At 42.2% G+C, this 18,185-nt stretch overlaps 1 protein-coding gene across 1 annotated transcript in view; it reads right to left on the bottom strand.

Moving 5' to 3' along the window:
- BTBD9 (BTB domain containing 9) overlaps positions 1–18,185 on the bottom strand; it is a 431,835-nt gene that overhangs the window by 123,242 nt on the left and 290,408 nt on the right. Inside the window, exon 7 of the mRNA XM_006148619.3 lies at positions 10,045–10,234. Coding sequence (XP_006148681.1) covers positions 10,045–10,234 — 190 coding nt within the window. The remainder of the gene's footprint in view (positions 1–10,044; positions 10,235–18,185) is intronic.

Here is an 18,185-nt window from a genome sequence, read left to right as displayed (position 1 = left end):
TAGGTTGCAAAGAAGGCTGTCTTAATGCAAATAGATGTACCGTGTGCCTGCGCAGCACTCGGGCAGAATGAAATGCAGGGGCGAGGAACCAGGGGAGCAAGCGTCCTCACCTGTGCTAATGTCAGAGCCTGACTCCAGAGCTTAATCTCAGTCATTTGCTGGAGATGCCAGGTCTTTAACAGTTTCCTCACATACACTCAGATCAGACACACTGAGCAAATATGATGTCCAATTTAGTTGATAGATAGAACTCCCTTTAGTTGCACTAACATACTATCTTGTCAGTTCAGTCAATGAGTGTTTATTGAGTACTCATAGCTCAGAGTTACTGTACTAGACTCCTGGAAACTGCTGTAATGATCCAAGTTCATCACGAGATTTTAAAAATCACTATCTTCAACCTGAGATTACCTGTGGTCCTAACTAGAGATTAAGGGCAGCACAGGTGGGGAAAAAACATACTTGCATCATTACAAAACATGATTTGAGTCATCAGCTTCAATTCCTTCACTGTTACTGACTAAGCTTTCATTTGGCACAATTAAATGGGAAATAAAATGGAATTTTTTTTTCCTTCCTCTTTTCAGTGTCTGTTCTATGGGAAGGAAGTCGATGAGCAATAGTCTGGCAGGGCAGTCAGTTTCTTTTCCTTGTAAGGAAGAAGGAAAACTAGCAGTCAAAAGCGGTCTTGGTAACTTACAAACTGAATAGGTAATCTCGACTTGATTGTAACCAGCCCATAGTGAAAGGGCAGATGAACCTGTATACGTTAAATAGCTCACAGCCAAAGGAAAATATGCCGGGATGAATAATTACAGTGGCATATGTAATTCTTTTTCTTTTCTTTTTTTTTTGAGAGGTTTTTGCTATAGGGTGCATCCCCTCGCCAGAAAGACAGAGACAGAGAGACAGAAAGTGAGAAATCACCCCCCAGGGGGGATGGCCACGCTGCAATCCCTTCTCCTCCATTCTCCTCTCAGGATCTTGGGCACGCACACACACGTGCCTGGCGTGAGTTTTAAGCCACCAGGTCTAGGACTCGAACCGCGGTTGACTACGTGGGAGTCCAGCGACATAGTCATTATGCTAACTGCTGGTCCCTAATTCTTTTTATTTTCTAAGGATCAACTTGCTACCACTTTTTTTCATCTGTTTGATTACTACAACACAACTGATTTGGGGTTCATATATTGTGTGCCAGATTAACTTTTTAAGCAGTAGAATTTTTCTCTAACTGTAAAACCAAACAAAAAAAAACAAATAAAATCTTCGACCCTATGGACTAAGCAGTTTATGAATAGCCATCGAAAATGTACTTTGGGCTAAACCTATTTTGTCCTAACACATTGTTTTGTGCAATTAGCTCCTTAGCCTCAGAGCGCCCAAGGAGATGCAGGGTTTCTTAGCTGCCTCTCTCTGTGCCACCTCATCTTTGGTTTAAGTAACAAACGTAGGTTTGTTACTTAAAGCACTATGGGTATTCCACTTACACTGTTACACATATTAATTACAAAACCATGATTTTCAAGCTACTGTAAAAACAGGGCTTCGACAAAGCACGCTCATTTAGTAGTTGAAAAAGACGGGGCGATAGGTGTACTTAATACATAATGTATTTGATTTCTCATACTAGCCTAAAAACATTTCAAAGAAAATCATGATTAATACGTGGTGAGATAGTAAGATTTTTTAAACAGAGGGACTATAAACTCAGACATGAGGTAGATTTGGTTGGTTAGTATGACTCTACCCAGGTCTTTTTATGTGGTCAGGTCTCTGAAGATTTCCTGTGAATTAAATTTTAATGTTTTTAAAATGGTATGAAAATGATATAATTACTACTCAATTACCCACTTGAAGGTGCAATCCAGATAATTTCTCTTTTCTTATGTAAAATAAACTGAGTAACTTTGGTTGTACCTATAAACCTGGCAACAACAAGGACAAACTCTTTTATTTTCCAGTTATGCTATCTTGAGAAAAAAAGAAATGCAAAATACAGGAAGAGTTTCCTATTAAATGGTCACATCTCCTCTTGTTTCTCTTCCAGGAGCTGGTGGGATCCAGGCAGGTCAGGAGCACAGCAGCTGGCTCTTAAAGGCACCAGGGTCTCCCCATTCCTGCCCCTCCTTACCTCTAATGGTGCTGACCAAACACTGGAATGGGGGTGGTGGGCAGTGAGGTGGTTTCTGGAGTTGGTATGTGGAATACAGAGGCAGCAACAAAACATCTCAGAACTCTCAGGGAAGTCCCCTCCCTGCTTTCCCCAACTTCCCTCTATTCCAGCCACACTGGCCCCCTAGAGGCTCCTGCCGCCTGCCAGGCACCCTTCCACCCAAGGTCTCAGCACTATGGGTGTGGTTGGTGCTCATCCCCCGGGTGCCCAGATGGCTTGGTCTTCCTATCCTCCAGGCTCTGTTTAAATGTCACTCTCTGGGGCCAGCAGGTGGTATAGTGGTTAAGGTGCTAAACTCCAATGGTTCGGGTCCCAAACCAGGTGGCTTGAAACTCACACCAAGTACACGTGTGTATATGCCCAAAATCTGGAGAAGAGAATGGAGGAAGAGGGACTAAGGCATGGCAACCCATGCCAGGAGGGTGAAGCCTCATTTTCTGTCTCTCTATCTTCCCAGTGAGCACATGCACCCTCTCTTGCAAAAACAAATAAATAAACGTCAACCCTTTCCACGAAGCTTTCCCTGACCACCCAATCTAACACTATACTGTCTCCACCTGTGCTTTCCCTCACTTCCCTGCAGCACTTCTAAATAGCTGCTCCATCATAACTAGCATTTGTTTACTGCTTATCTCCCCTAACCCTCTCTAGAACATCAGTTCCATGAGCGCACCAATGCTTACAGGGCTTATTTAATGCTGTATCCCCAGTGCCGAAAACAGTACCTGACACGTAGTAAGAGGCTTCAATGTTTCAGTGTTTGTTTTGAGAATTATTTATTTTATATGCAAACAACAAGCAGACAGGGATAGAATTGAAGAAAGTAATTTATCATAGCCACAAAAAGTATAAGATACTTAGGAATAAAACTAACCAAGGAAGTCAAGGACCCATATAAGGAAAACTATGAAAATCTTTAAAAAAAGAAATCAAAAAGGACACAAAAAAGTGGAAGGACATTCCATGTTCCTGGATTGGAAGAATATAATCAAAATGGCAATCCTACCCAAATTAATCTACATATTAATGCAATCCCTGTAAAAATACAAGAGACATTCTTCACAGATCTAGAAACGACAATCACAGAATTTGCTTGGAATCATAAAAGATCCCGTACTGCCAAAGCCATCCTGCTCAAGAGTGGAGTTGGTGGCATCTCTCTTCCTTACCCCAAAATATATTACAAAGTTGTGATAATCAAACCAGTATGGTTTTGACACAGAAACACACAGGTGGACCAATAGAACAGAGTAGAGACCCCAGATGATCTTTGACAAAGGATACCAGTCAATCCATTGGGAAAAGGAAAACCTCTTTAGCAAATGGTGCTGGAAAAGCTAGGTATCCACCTGCAGAAAGATGAATCTGAACCCCTATTTGTCACTATTAACAAAAATCATCTCAAAACAGACCAAAGATCTAAGACTGCAAACTATGAAACTACTGGTGAAAAACACAGTGGAAACTCTGGGAGACACTGGAGTAGGCGGACTTCTTAAGCAAGACCCCCAAAGCACAGGCAATAATCTCCAAAACAGACAGGTGGGATTACATCAAATTAAGAAGTTTCTGCACGGCAAAGGACACAGTAATGAACTGACAACCCTTAGAATGGGAGAGAATTTTTGTAAACTATGCCTCAGATAAGAGACTGATAACCATAATACACAGAGAACTAAAGCAGCTTACCCAGAAGAAAATGATTAACCCAATCAAAAAATGGGAAAATGAGCTGAATAAACAATTCTCTAAGGAAGACGTATGAATAGCCAAAAAGCATATGAAAAAATGCTCAACATCCCTCATCATAAGAGAGATGCAGATTAAAACCACAATGAGATACAGTCAGAATGGCAAAGATTAAAAACCAAAAAATGATAAGTGCTGGAGGGGATGTGGTGAAAGGGGAACTCTCCTACACTGTTGGTGGGAATGTAAATTGGTCACCACTGTGGAGAACAATATGGAGGTTTCTCAAAGACCTTCAAATAGAACTACCACATGATCCAGCAATTCCACTCCTGGGTATCTACTGAAAGAACAGGAGAGCGCTCAGTTGGAAAAACACTTGCACAACTATATTTATTGTGGCTTTATTCATGATTGCTAAGACATGGAATCAACCCAAATGTCTACAAAAAGACGAGTGGATTGAAAAAGTGTGACACATATACTGCATGGAATACTATTCAGGCATTAAAAAAAAAAAAAAGACCCTGGCATTTGATAGAAAGTGGACGAACATAGATTTATTGCTGAGTGAAACAAGTCAGGGTATGAAACAGAGACATTGTATGTCTCCACTTAACATATACCAACTGTCTACACTCTATGGTAGAGACTGAAAGACTAGAGGGCATAAGAGCATTGAAAATTGTTATGGATACTGGGAACAAAAGGTGGAAGGAGAGTGGGAGAGGAGAAGGATGCAGGAAGAGAAATTTGGGAAAAAATGGAGAATATTTGTGGGACACAGATATGGTTTGTTGCCTGTTGATGATGTTGTATATAGTATTCTCAACTCGCATGCCGTGTGGCATATGTCATGTTGGGTAAAATCTCTTTACAATCTAAATGTTGTATAACAATCGAATGTATGAATAAGAAGAAGAAGAAAAAAAGAATTATTAATTTTATTTGTGATCATCATTATTATTATTATTTTTAATTTGACTAGAGAGAGAGAAAGAGAAAGTGAGAAAGCAAGCTGCCAGGTCCAGGACTCGAACTGTGGTCGGCCATGTGGGAGTCCAGGACCCCAACCACTGTGCCACCTGCCAGCCCCCTGTTTCAATGCTTGTTAAATGAACAGAACAAAAATGGGAACATAAAGAGACAGTCAGAGAGCATGTTTCAAGACCACCCTCTACAGGATACCACAAGTATATGCGTATCAGACACACTAGAAAGATCAGGTTCTCTGTAGGCCATGGTTATGCTGCCTGGAGACCATGGTTAGACTCCCTGGAGACCATGATTAGCCTCCCTGGAGACCATGGTTGAACTTCCTGGAAACCATGGTTAGGCTCCCAGGAGACCATGGTTGGACTCCCTGGAGACCATGGTTAGGCTCCCCGGGGACTGCGGTAAAGTCCAAGCTCTGCTCACCCATGCAGCTGCTATAGGGTAAACTCCCAGGAAACAGAAATGGCTTCTTTGGATAAATACTGCCAAAAAAAGAGGGACAATTTTGTGCTCTCTTAGGAATAAAGAAAGCAGTGGCCAAGATAATTTCTTTGAGACTTTGCTACAAAAAAAACTGAATTTTAAAGCCAGTATAGCATGTGATTGGGCCGTACCTGAGAAGGAGAAAAGAGCTTGCAGGATGTCCAGCTCCCCTCCCACCCACAGGGGGAGGTGTAAGTCACTGGGCTCTGGGCTCTTCGATGCGCTCTCTAGGTGCTGATGCACAATCACTGGGCTTCCACAGACGCAGTGACTCGGAAAGCAAGTTAGTCATCACCAGCAATAGAAGCTGGGGGTCAAATGTCACTGATTAATCAACCTGTCATGGGTCAATTACCCATCCCTAGGAAGAGGTGCCACTGATCTAGTTTCCTATCAATAAATGTCTATCTGAGCACATGAGCTGTTGCTAACCACAGTCCAACAAGATATCCCGCATCATCCACAGACACTGTGGCTAAGAAATCTTCCTCCCTTTCCTCTTAATAATGTCACAGAAGAGGCAAATGCAGTTCCTGACAACATAATGTTAGTTTCACAGAGACGTGTCTCTCTGAACGCTCAGCCAGTTACACAGGGCTTCAACCGCATAGATTTTCTAACTGAAAAAACAATAGCTGGGCTTAAGGAAGCCGGCGGCTTCACCCTGTGGTGAGACACACAATTCCGCCTTTGGTCGTGTTCACGCTCATCATCTCCCCTGAGTCAGGAAAAGAAAAATTGTTTGGGGGAACCATTTTCATTCCCCATTTAAAGAAAACCAAATGGGCATTGTTTGCTCTCGCCTTAAGCCCCAGTGACACCTTTTTCTGGAGTCAGATTTAACAGCTCTGATTCCTGGGGAGGCCATGGTGGCCCGGCCTCATGAAGAGCCTGTTTGTCTCTGAGCTGTCACCTTGGCAACGACCTCATGAGGTTCCTATTGGATTTAGCATTCTAGATTTCCTACTGTAAGATAACGTAATTCTGTAATTTCCCCTTCCGTCTTAACGGACTACCTCACTGGCACATTCAGTTTGTCCAAAGAGGGCCAGCCCGTGATGTGGTGGTAAAAGCAGCCGGGTCTCACATGATCAACTGTGTGGATCGAGTCCCAAATCCTGCTGCTTGAAAGCCACACTGCGCACGTGTATATTCATGCTCAAAATCCCTAAAGGACGGAGACATGGAGGAGAAGAAATTGCAGCAGGACCATTCTCCATGAAGGGTGCTTTCTCGCCATCCCTCTCTGTTTTCTCTCTCCGAGAAGTACACATGCCTTTCGGTGAATTTAAAAGAAAAAAAAAATCTACCCAGAGAAGCTTATTCTGAGTTGCCACAGGCTTTACATATATCAGGTGAGGCTGGGAAGAGACAGCAAGCAAACTACTGGAATACAAACGCTCTGTCAGTATTACATACAAAATACACGGGACCACTGATGAGGGATGTCTCAGTAAGCCCAGGAGATGATGGGAGGGTAAAGAAGTAACCCCAAAAGCATGAAATCTTGAAGCAGGAGTAAGAAAAAGCCAGGTAAAAAGTGAGTAATGACAGAGGCCAGCAGGTGGCATAGTGGTTAAGGAGCAGGACTCCCACATGGTCAACCACAGTTTGAAAATGCTAGGTGCATTTGCGTGTATGCTCAGATCCCAGAAGGAGAACAGAGGAGAAGAGATTGTGATGTGGTCATTGCCTCAGGGGTGATTTCTCACTTTCCCTTGCTCTGTCTCTGCAGTGAACATACACGCCCGATAGCAACAGCCTTAAAAAAAATGAGTAAAGGTCATGAGAAGCAGTGAGAGATGTAAGCGATAAGAAGAGCATGTTCAAAGAGCCGAGGACAGGGTGTGAGAGGGCAGGATCCAGGTGTAAAACCCCAAACAGCTGGATAGGCTGGCAGAGTACCTGCAGGGTGGGATGGCCTAGGAAGCATGGACGTGCAGGAGACAAGGCTCCACAGAGGCAAGCGGAAATCTTTTTTTTTTAAAGAGAGATTTTTGATATAGGGCACATGTGCTTCCTGGAGAGACCGAGAGAGAAAGAGAGAGCAAGAGAGAGTGAGGGGGAGAGAGAGATAAAAAGTAAAAAATCACCCTCCGGAGGGATAGCCATACTGTAATCCCTTCTCCTCTTGGGATTTTGGGCACATGTACACACACACATACACACACACACAGGCACACACACACCAGGTATGAGTTTCAAGCCTCTGGGTCTGGGACTCGTACTGCAGTGGACCATGTGGGAGTCCAGTGCCTTAACCACATGCTACCTGCTGGCCCCAGAGATCATTCTTAAGAGCCTCATCTGAACTTTTTCCTAAAGGCAAATAGTGGCCGCGAATCCTTTTAGGGAGGGGCAGTATGCTGGGTCAGATCTGTGGTAACAGTGTGGGGATGGCTGGGGGTGAGGAGGGAGTCCGGATGGGAGCCTGGAAGGCCGGGTAAAGAAGTAAAACAAGAAAGCTGCAGCCATGGTGATGGCAGTGGGGTGGAGGAGAGGGGAAGGATTGAGAGGTGTTAGGAGGGGTACTGACAGAACTTACAACGGACTGGGAAAGAGTGGGAGGGAACACAGAAGAGTCCCACGTTCAACGCCAAGGATGAAGGCGTGGAACCACTGAATGGGGATCACGAGATGTGGTGACTTGCGTGTTGGAGGGAGGGGAGTGCATTCCATTCTCGAGGTCTTGGTCTGACGTGCACGTGGAGCACTGCAGACGTGGTGGTGGTGGGAAGCGGGGTGTGGGTGCCAGGTATGCAAATAGAAGGAAGACAGTGGGCAGAGCTGAGCTGCCCGTTCGCTTCAATCTTCACTGGCAAGAGGACTGGCCTTCAAATTAGAAATGGCAGAACAAACATAATAAAGAGAAAATTGAAGTCCCAAATAGGTGAAGTGAAAGAAAGAGAGTAGTCAATTTAAATGATTTCGAGGCTTCTGGCTCAGATGAGTTACACCCCAAGCCTGCTGAAAGAAATTGCAGATGTAATCTCAGGGACACGATTGGTAATCTTCCAGAAATTGTGGGAACTAGAAGGAGCGCCAGATGACAAGAGAAGGACGACTGTTTTCCAGATTTTTAAAGTGAAGTAGGATAGATTGTAATGGGAAATTTACGGATAAGCTTCGCATCATCTATGACAAAAATTCCAGAGTAACTTCTTAAACGGATGGTTTATGAGTACTGTAATTAATGCATTTAGCTGAGAAAAACGAAGGAGGGGGCGTTAGCTACTTGGGAGAAGTTTTCCTGCTCTGGCAGTTTATCCAAACCATGGCCTGTCTCTTCCATCTTCCTAAGCACAAAGCGGGCTGGTCTGGCGAGTGGCAGGAGCTCTAGGCTTCTCTATCTGTGACTGTGGTTTATGGCAGTCAGTTCGTGATGTGGCCCTTTACAAGAAGGGGTTAAAAATTTTAATGAAGATATCCACGGTGTGAATTCGCCAAGAAATCCAGAGTCAGCTCCTCAGCGTGTCCAGGGGAGCTGGCCAGCGCATCCTAGGTGGTTACTGGCCTAAACGTCAGTAACCTTCGCCTGTTAGAACACAACCACCTTACTTTGGGAGCTACTTCTCTCTTTACACAGACTGCAAAGTGAGATCAGGAAAGTAAGCGAACGTGGTGAAGGTGATGAGGGGAAGGCAGTTACATGCTGCGACTCCCTCCAGCCCGAGCAGGGCAAAACACACAGATACGGTCATCCCTGTTTCTGCCAGGACCTCCAGCAGATACCCAAATCCACGGATGTTCAAGTCCCTCAAGTAAAATGGCAGAGTACTTGCATATAACCTGCACATAGTCTCTTAGACACTTTACATCAACTCCAGATTACTTACAATACCTCGTACAATGTACTATGTAAACAGGTCGTATATTAGACCGTCTTCATATCTATACTATTTTTATTGTTGTATGTATTATTACTTCTCCCCCTCCAACCGCCCCCGTATATTTGTGATCCACAGTCGGTTAAATTAATGATGGGGAGCCCGAGGAAATGAAGGGCTGATTGTATTTGTGTGTACATTTATTATTATTATTATTATTATTTTAAAAATTATTTTCATTAGTCCTTCAGGCCTTCTTAGAAACTTAAAAATAGAAAAAGGAACTTACTCATGACCCATGGGGCTCCCTTGAACAAAAAATATACCCTCTGGGGGATGTCACCAATCTCACATTTAAAAATTACATAACCCTATGCATCAATGAAAGTTCTCTTCTCAAAACAAAACAAAAAGGAACAACACAAAACCCAGACACAAAGATCACTAAGATCTTTCAGAAACAAATCTCTTATTTAGATCTGTTTGGTTCATTATGGAAAGTCATTCATTAAAGTTAAAAATGATTTCTCATTGTATGTAAGCTCTCTTGACAATGCCCTGTAAGACAATCTGTAAGGCCCTACTCAAAACAAACTGAGACTTGAGAAGGAGGTAATCCATACCCAGGGAGAGGCCCCTTACCTAGTTTCTCTAGGTAATTACTCAAAATCTCAGTAAATCTCCCCACCCCACCAGAAAATCCAAGCAAATATTCTGTATCTCACGATCTCCCACTTGCACCCTTCTTCCTCCCTATTTATAGGAAAGGACAGTAGAGTTTCTTCCTTGAGGTTATTAGGGTCATCATTTTACTAAAATACAATTGCATATGTATCTTTGGTTTCAGAACTAGTGAATGAGAAGGCATCTCACCGTATTGACCCGATCATGTACGGCTGTGCCAGCTGAACAACAATTGCACCGCTCCCTAGCTGGTGGCACGTATAGCCAGAATCCCAGTCGTAATTCTTCGTGTCCCCATTCAACAAGGCATTTCGGCTCCGACTGACGCCTTCAATCACACTGGCACAATCAGCAATTGTTGCAACATTCTCCATGGGAACTGTGAATCCAAACACAAGATTTGGCATTAGGATAAGAGAAGCCAAATACATCCCGATAGTGTGCTCAGAACAAAATCAATTAATTACTATCTCAAATCATCAATAAAATGGAAGTTAGAACATCTTGGTTATCTTAACATAGGGATACATTTGCCATGCCAGATAACTTTAAAAAAAATTGGAACCTAAAGTGGGAAAGAAATCAAACCACACGCAGCAATTAACCCTGAAATATTTTATTGTACAGAAACACAATAACCCATAAAATATAGAATGGATAAATACCTTATGGACTATTACTACAGTGAGAAACTACACAGTGACTGAGATTAATGAGCTACAGCTGTCTATCAATGGATGCATCTCGAAACATAATGCTGCGTGCCAGATGGTGACAAAGCAGTCCAATGGGGTGCCTGGCGAGGCTGACCCACGTGGGAAGGTTCTGGGTTTGTGTCCAGAGAACTCCCTGAGTACATCAGGCACATGTGTGCCCATGATCCATCCAGAGCTGGGGCTGGGGTGGAGCAGAAGACTGGTTGGGGATGCTGTTTCTTTTACTCACATAATAATAATAATAATAATAGCATAACAATCATATATACACATATATGTGTATGTATATATGTATATATATATACGTATATATGTATACACACACACACGTATTTTTTCTTTTTTCAGAATTTTAGAATTCATGAAGCAGTGAAATGATGGAGGACAAGGTACCAACTCCGTATCAGGACATACAGTTGCCCTCATCTATGATTCCACTTCTTGTTTTGTTTGTTTACTATTTGGGGCATTGTTACATATATGCACTTTCTTGTGTTCATGAACTGCTGTATCTTGAAAAACGAACATTGTCTCATTCTGACTCTCTCTATATTTCAAGTCCAGATAAGCCTGCGTATTTATGAAAGTCAAGAGCTTCCCGATATGATGGGAATCATGGCTGTCCAATATGATGCAAATTCTCTAAACATTCAGAAGAGAATGACAGAAGGTGAGAGCCTTTTAAATCCCCTGGAACCTTTTCTGTGCATTTAAGATATTTAACCGGGGGAACCAGCAGTTAGTGTAATGGCTATGTCGCTGGACTCCCACGTAGTCAACTGCGGTTCGCATTCTGGACCCGGTGGCTTAGAACTCACGCCGGGCACATGTGCATGCGTGCCCAAGATCCCGAGAGGAGAATGGAGGAGAAGGGATTGCGGCGTGACCATCCTCCCTGAGGGGGTGATTTCTCGCTTTCTGTCTCTCTATCTCTGTCTGTCTGGCGAGCGCCCGCGCCCTATAGCGAAAACCTCTCCAAAAAAAAAAAAAAAAGATATTTAACCGGAGTCAGTAGATAGCATAGTAATTCCGTTGCTGGATTCTCACACAGCTGACCACAGTTTAAGTCCTGGACCCAGTGGCTTGGAAATACACTGGGCGCACGCGCACCCAAGATCCCGAGAGGAGAACGGAGAAGGAACTGCAGTGTGACCATCCCCCTTGGGGGTGATTTCTCACTTTCCATCTCACAGCCTGTCTGTCTCTCTCTCTCTACCTGGCAAATGCACGCACCCTAAGGCACAAACCTCTATATGTTAAAAAAAATAAAAATAAAAAAAGACATTTAACCAAAATCTACAATTTTCATCAGACATTTTTAACCAAAATCTACAATTAATCCTAACTATATATAACAGTTACATGCAAGACGTTTAGCTTACTTTGGATAATTTAAAAGTAGATTGGGGGGAAAAAAGAAAATTTCTCATTAGAAATATAAACTACTATACTTTTGAGTATTATACTCTTTAAAAGAAAGAGGTGAGCAGCCATGACCAGGCTAAAACACTGCGAACTTTACAATGATACGTATCTTCTAAGCAACGCATTTATTTTCTAAAGTTGGACAAGCCTGTACTTCAGCCCTCACCTCACTGACCTGAACTAGCTGCTTTGCTCTCTGCACATGAGGACAGCCAGCCACAGACGAGGAAGGCAGGGAGGGCCAGAGGGACGGAGGGCATGGATTTCCTGGTGCACCCCTGACTGGGAAACTTACCTCCAAAGCAATAAGCAACAACTGGAGAATACCTGCAAGGCCAGTTTTCACAAACAAAGGGGCTGTCAAGGACCAGCAGTTGGCATAATGGCTATGTCATTGGATCCCCATGTAGTCGACCGTGGTTTGAGTCCCGGACGGACCTGGTGGCTTAAACTCATGCCGAGTGTGTGTGCATGCATGCCCAAGATCCTGAGGGGAGAATGGAGGAGAAGGGATTGCGGCGTGGCCACACACACCCCCGCCCCGCAGGGGGTGATTTCTCACTTTCTATCTCTCTGTCTGTGTCTTTTGGGTGAGCACACACCCTATAGCAAAAAAAACACAAAAAACAAAAAACAAAAAACAAAAAAACAAAAAACAAAACCACTCCAAAAAAAGGGGGGGGGGCTGTTAGAGAGGCTCCCTACATCTGGAAAGAAACAGAGCTGAAGGATACATTGAAAGGGTAAGTCACGGTACTTCTGCCTCATGAAATAGGGGCAATATTCTGGGACGAGAGAACTTGAGGAAGACGCGTGACGAATTAAGACGTGCAATGATGCGGTAGGTAGGCCAGGCTGTGGTAACAGGCCCCCACTTGCTCAGGGGCTTAACGGGGCACACGCTCTTCTTCCCTCGCCCTGGGTCTTAAATGGTGATCAACCAGGTGGTCTGCTCACTGTGATCACTCCGTGCTCCCAGAGGAGGGGGCTTCATGCTGACATGCACTTCCTCAACCACAGCAGCAGGAAGACAGTGAACTGGGCACTGGTTCTTACAATTCTTCCCTCAGAGGAACACACGTCCCGCTACTCACCTTGCGCTGACTGAGGCAAGTCACATGGCCTAACTTAACTTCAAAGGGAAGAAGAAGGCCAGTCCTGCTGTGTCCCCAGATCACCACTGAGAGGAAACAAAGTACCTGGTGAACGTCTACCATGATGTTAAACCAAGACGAAAGGACACGGAATAGGCAGATACATCTGGTCATTCATCTGGGGTACATGAAGCTTTTCCATGTATGACGAGTACAACATTTATACATCTAGACTCCTGCTGAGGGCTATTTAGACTGTCACCGTGATTTCTTTGCCATTCTAACCAAAGGTGGTCCTCGTGTCCCTGGGTAAGTGTTACCTAAAGGAATACATAAGATTTACACACACACACACACACGTACACACAAACACGTACATAAGTGAAATTGCATTTATTGCTCATTGAGTAACCTTCCACTACCTTAGATACCGCTAAATTATTTACCAAAGTAGTGGGAAAAATTTACACTCTTGACTCACTGCTCCAGATCCTTACCAACACTTTGTAACGTCATAAAGATGAGTGTGAAATGCAGTCTAAATGTAGTTTTAGTTTTTCTTTCCTCTTACTAGGTAAGGTTGAAATTGCTTTTTCTCTGTTTCTCCTCTAGAATACATCTTTTTTCTTTTTCTTTAAGTTTGATTTATCTCTTCCATGAACAAGACAGAGACAAGTACCCCCAATAGGGTCTTGATGTTGCCATCCACGCCTGGCTTTGGCTAGCCCCAGGGCATAGGCACATGCAGGCCAAGAATACTCGGGAAGGTCTCTGGACAACACCCAGAACCTTCCCAGGTGGGTGAGCATCACAGAGCATCCCATTTAGTGGCCACACCCTCACCTGGGCCCTGAACTCATTCTTAACCTCACTTCTGTAAATTGCCTATTTTTATCTCCTGCCTACTTTCCCATTACCTTTCTAATTGACTTGTACAATGCCAATCCTTTGTAGGACAATGTACTGAGTCAAAATAAGTTTTTTCTTCTGTGATTTTGCTTGTTCTTTCTTGTTTACAAATTCTTTCCTACACCAAATTCATGGAGATATTTTCCTATTTTTTTCTCTTAAAAGTTATCAAATTTTTCTTTTCGCATTTGGTTTTTAATTATTTAGAATTTATTGTTGGTATGCAGTGGGATAGAAATTATTTTCATCTTTTATTTATAAGGCTGGCCAATTTCCCTAGTCCCACTTAATGAACATCCCATCCTTCCCTGAATTTATGTTAGTCATAACATTTTCATTTATATTTGCATCTTGTCCTGAGATCTGTATTCTGATTCACTGACTGATTTGCCTAGACTTATGTCCCTACCATGTTGTCTTCATTAATTTTCTTCCTTCCATGAGACAGACAGAGAGAAGGTCAGACAGAGACTGTACCACCCCCCCCCCAGCAGCGTCTTAACACCACACCCCACCCTAGTCTCAGCTAGTCTCAGAACAGGAGCGCCTGGTATACTCAGGGAGGTCCCTGGACACAAACCTGGGACCTTCCCATGTCAGTTCGTCTCACAGAGCATCGCCCTTGACTGCTACACCACAACCCTGCCTGGATTACTATAAATTTACAGTAATCTTTAAATCTCATAAGGTGAGTGCCTCTTCTCTGATTCCTTTTTCTTCTCCTTTTTCTTTAAAATTGTCACAGAATATATATTGTTGGCCTTTCTGGAAAACATTTTATTTTAAGCTTTCAAATATACTGGCACAGAATTTTTCGTTTTAAATATTGTTTACTTATCCCTTTTCTTTCTTCTTTTGATCAGTCCTATACAGGTTTTTCTTTCTTATTAGTGCTTTGAAAGAAATAACATTTGGTTTAGTTGATTGTTTTCTGTATTTTCTTTTCCCTAATTTTTCTCTTACTATTTTCTTTCTTCTATTTCTTGGGATTTACTGTAGTTTCCCCCCTAACTACTTGAAGAGAATACTTCACTCATTAATCTTTTTCTTTTCTAATACATGTTTTTAAAGCTAATATTTGAGTTCAAATTCCTGTTTTACCTTGCTTTTCAGTTTTGATATACAGTCTTTTACAGAGCACTACTGGTGAGAATACCCTTGAGTTTAGGTTTTTGTGAGATATATATAATAGTATTATAAAAATTTGTCACTTCTAAACATTTTTCAATTTCCATTATGATTTTTTTTTTTTGACTCACAACTTATTCAGAAGTATGATTACAACCTCCTAAACGTCACTTTCCAAGTTAGCTGGGGTTTTTTAGTTACTGATGTTTAATAACATTGCAATGGGGACCAAACATCGTGGTCCGTATGATGTTGACTCTGTAAAATTTGAGATGTGCTTTGTGACCTAGAATATGATTAATTTTTATTAATATTTTATGTGTGCCTGAAAAGATTGTGCATTTTTAATTTAAGGATGTATGGTTCTATACAAAACTATTAGACTGAATTTGTTACTGTGTTAGTCAGGTTATTTATTTTAAAAGTATTATGACTTTCTTTTAATTGCCAGAGGGCATGTGTGCTCACAATACCGAAAGCGAACCCCCCACCCCTAAAAAGAGGCACGATTACATCATAATCTCTATTCCTCCACCTTTCCCTCCCATCAAGATTTTAGGGACATGGGCCCAGTGCATTTTTGAAGCCATGGGGCAAGGAATGGACCACAGTCAGACATGTGGGATCTGGCTCCTGATGCACAGGGCTCACCCCCTGCACTACAAGGCCAGCCCAGTCCAATCATTCCTGTGCTTATTAATCGTTCCTGGGAGACATCCATTAAGATCTCCTGCTACGACTACAGTTTTATCAGTTTCTCCTTAGAATTCTGTCAATCGTTGCTTTGTATGTTTTGAGAGCACATGGTTCCATGTACATGGTTTTAGAATGACTGTATCTCCCTGGCTGACCGATCTTTATTATGCACTGTTACTCTCTATTTCTATACTGACTTTGCCTTAAAGTCTGTGCTGTCTGATGTCGAATAAAAAGTACACTTTACTTTGACTTTTTTTCTTTAGTATCACTCTACTTTGCTTTCTCTAGTCTTTTGTAAATAACATACCAATGTTGAAAAATTCCACTTCCCTTTGTCTGTTAACTGGCAGGCTACGTGTCTCACAGTCATCATGATTACTAACATATTTGGATTCACTGTTACTACTTACAAGTTCTTTTCTTTGCTGCTTTCCTCACTTTTCTGTCCACTCTGTTTCAGTTTTGTAACAAGTTGCTGTTTTCCCTTTTTCCTTCCACCAGCTATCTCTATTGACTTAGTTTGGAAGTTATATATTCCATTTCTATTCTTTTATTAGTTATTCTTAAAATTTTAGCAAGGAATTGTATATCTATATGCTAGAGAATAGCATACCATGGTTTCCACTTTGATCTCCACATAATTATTCATTAATATTTATCAATTAAAGTCTGGATCTACAAAGGTAGCCAAAGACAGACACACACAAACACACTTCACACGTATACACAGAGACTGGCTATCTCAGTGAATCCTGCCCCATGCCCCAAATTTCCTTTGAAGAAATACTTTTGCTGGAATTCTACTAACAACTTGCTAATTAACTCCACTATCTACTTTGTAAGGTACAACATCAAAAGACTGCCACCTTTCTCAATTCTCATTCCTACATTTTGATAATGAGTCAAACAGTATGAGGGCAATGAGCAGAGAAGAAGAGAGGGTTTGCTCTACACAAAAGCAAGGGATGATGACCTGTCAATCTCTAAAATGAGAACATCATCCCAGTACTATCCTAATTTTTTTAAAAAAGTATTTAATTTTTTATTATTATGATTTTAATTTGTCCAGAGAGAGAGAGAAAGTGAGAAAGCTAGTCGCCAGGTCTGAGACTTGAACCATGGTCGGCCATGAGGAAGTCCAGCACCTAGACCACCATGCCACCTGCTGATCCCACTGTCCCAATTCTTAATATCCAAAGGAGCATTTCACATCTAATCTAGCCAGATGACCAGAGATCTAGAACATCTCATAAGGGCAAAAACTTCTGTTTCTTTTTTCCTACTGCTATATTCCTATTGGGAAGAATCAGTGCCTCACATATAGTAGGTACTCTAGAAAATTTTGCTGAGTAAATGAATTAGAGCTAGAAAATGAAGACTCTATAAGGTTCTGACACTTAATCTTGCTTAACATAGTTCCTTACCAAAAGCTAAGAAAAACTAAAAGCTACTGAATAAAGAAAAAAAAAAATGCTTGCACAGTGAAAGTTTTCTTTAAAAAAGAAGGATCAATCTCTAGGTCTTGATCTAAACATTAAAAAGCAAAAAATAAGCCCATGGCAGAAGAGCTGCTACGTAAGCACTACACACACTTTCTGCTCTCCTAATTTCTCCCCTAAACTCTGTCCCATATATGGAAAGTTTGGTCACTCATGGTAGACTAAAATAATTTTAAAAAATAATTATTTGTTTAATTTTATTTATTTATTCTTTTTAAAAAAAATTTGACCAGAGAGAGAGAGAGAAGAGAGAAAGAGAGAGAAAGAGAGGGAAAGCAAGAAAACAAGCCATCAGGTCCAGGACTCAAACCGTGGTCGGCCATGTGGGAATGTCTAGCACCTTAACTACCATGCCACCTGCTGGTCCCAACTAAAATTTTTTTTTTTTTTTTTTGAGAGGTTTTCGCTATAGGGCACGTGCACTCGCCAGACAGACAGAGACATAGAAAGCGAGAAATCACCCCCTAGGGGGGATGGTCACGCCGCAATCCCTTCTCCTCCATTCTCCTCTCGGGATCTTGGGCACGCATGCACACGCGCCCGGCGTGAGTTTTAAGCCACCAGGTCCAGGACGCAAACCGCGGTCGACTACGTTGGAGTCCAGGGACATAGCCATTATGCTAAATGCTGGTTCCCCCAACTAAAATATTTTTGAAGGAGAAACCATTTTGTGGGGCAGGAGGGAGAAGAAGAACATAGGTAACGAGGTAGTTTTTGAAGAATAAAGTGGTCTTTTATGCCTGAGGGGGAGAGAGCTATCTGCTTTAATCACACCACAGGAATTCTGATAGAGGACTTTTATCCTAAATGTCCTAAACCACTGGTTTTACTAACATATTTAGGTCACTTCCTCCATTTCA

This window comes from Tupaia chinensis, unplaced genomic scaffold, assembly GCF_000334495.1.
Source record: "Tupaia chinensis unplaced genomic scaffold, TupChi_1.0 Scaffold000238_1, whole genome shotgun sequence".
Lineage (NCBI taxonomy): Eukaryota > Metazoa > Chordata > Mammalia > Scandentia > Tupaiidae > Tupaia > Tupaia belangeri.
Note: the sequence above shows the minus strand (reverse complement) of the source record. Positions and strands in the feature narration are given on the sequence as shown.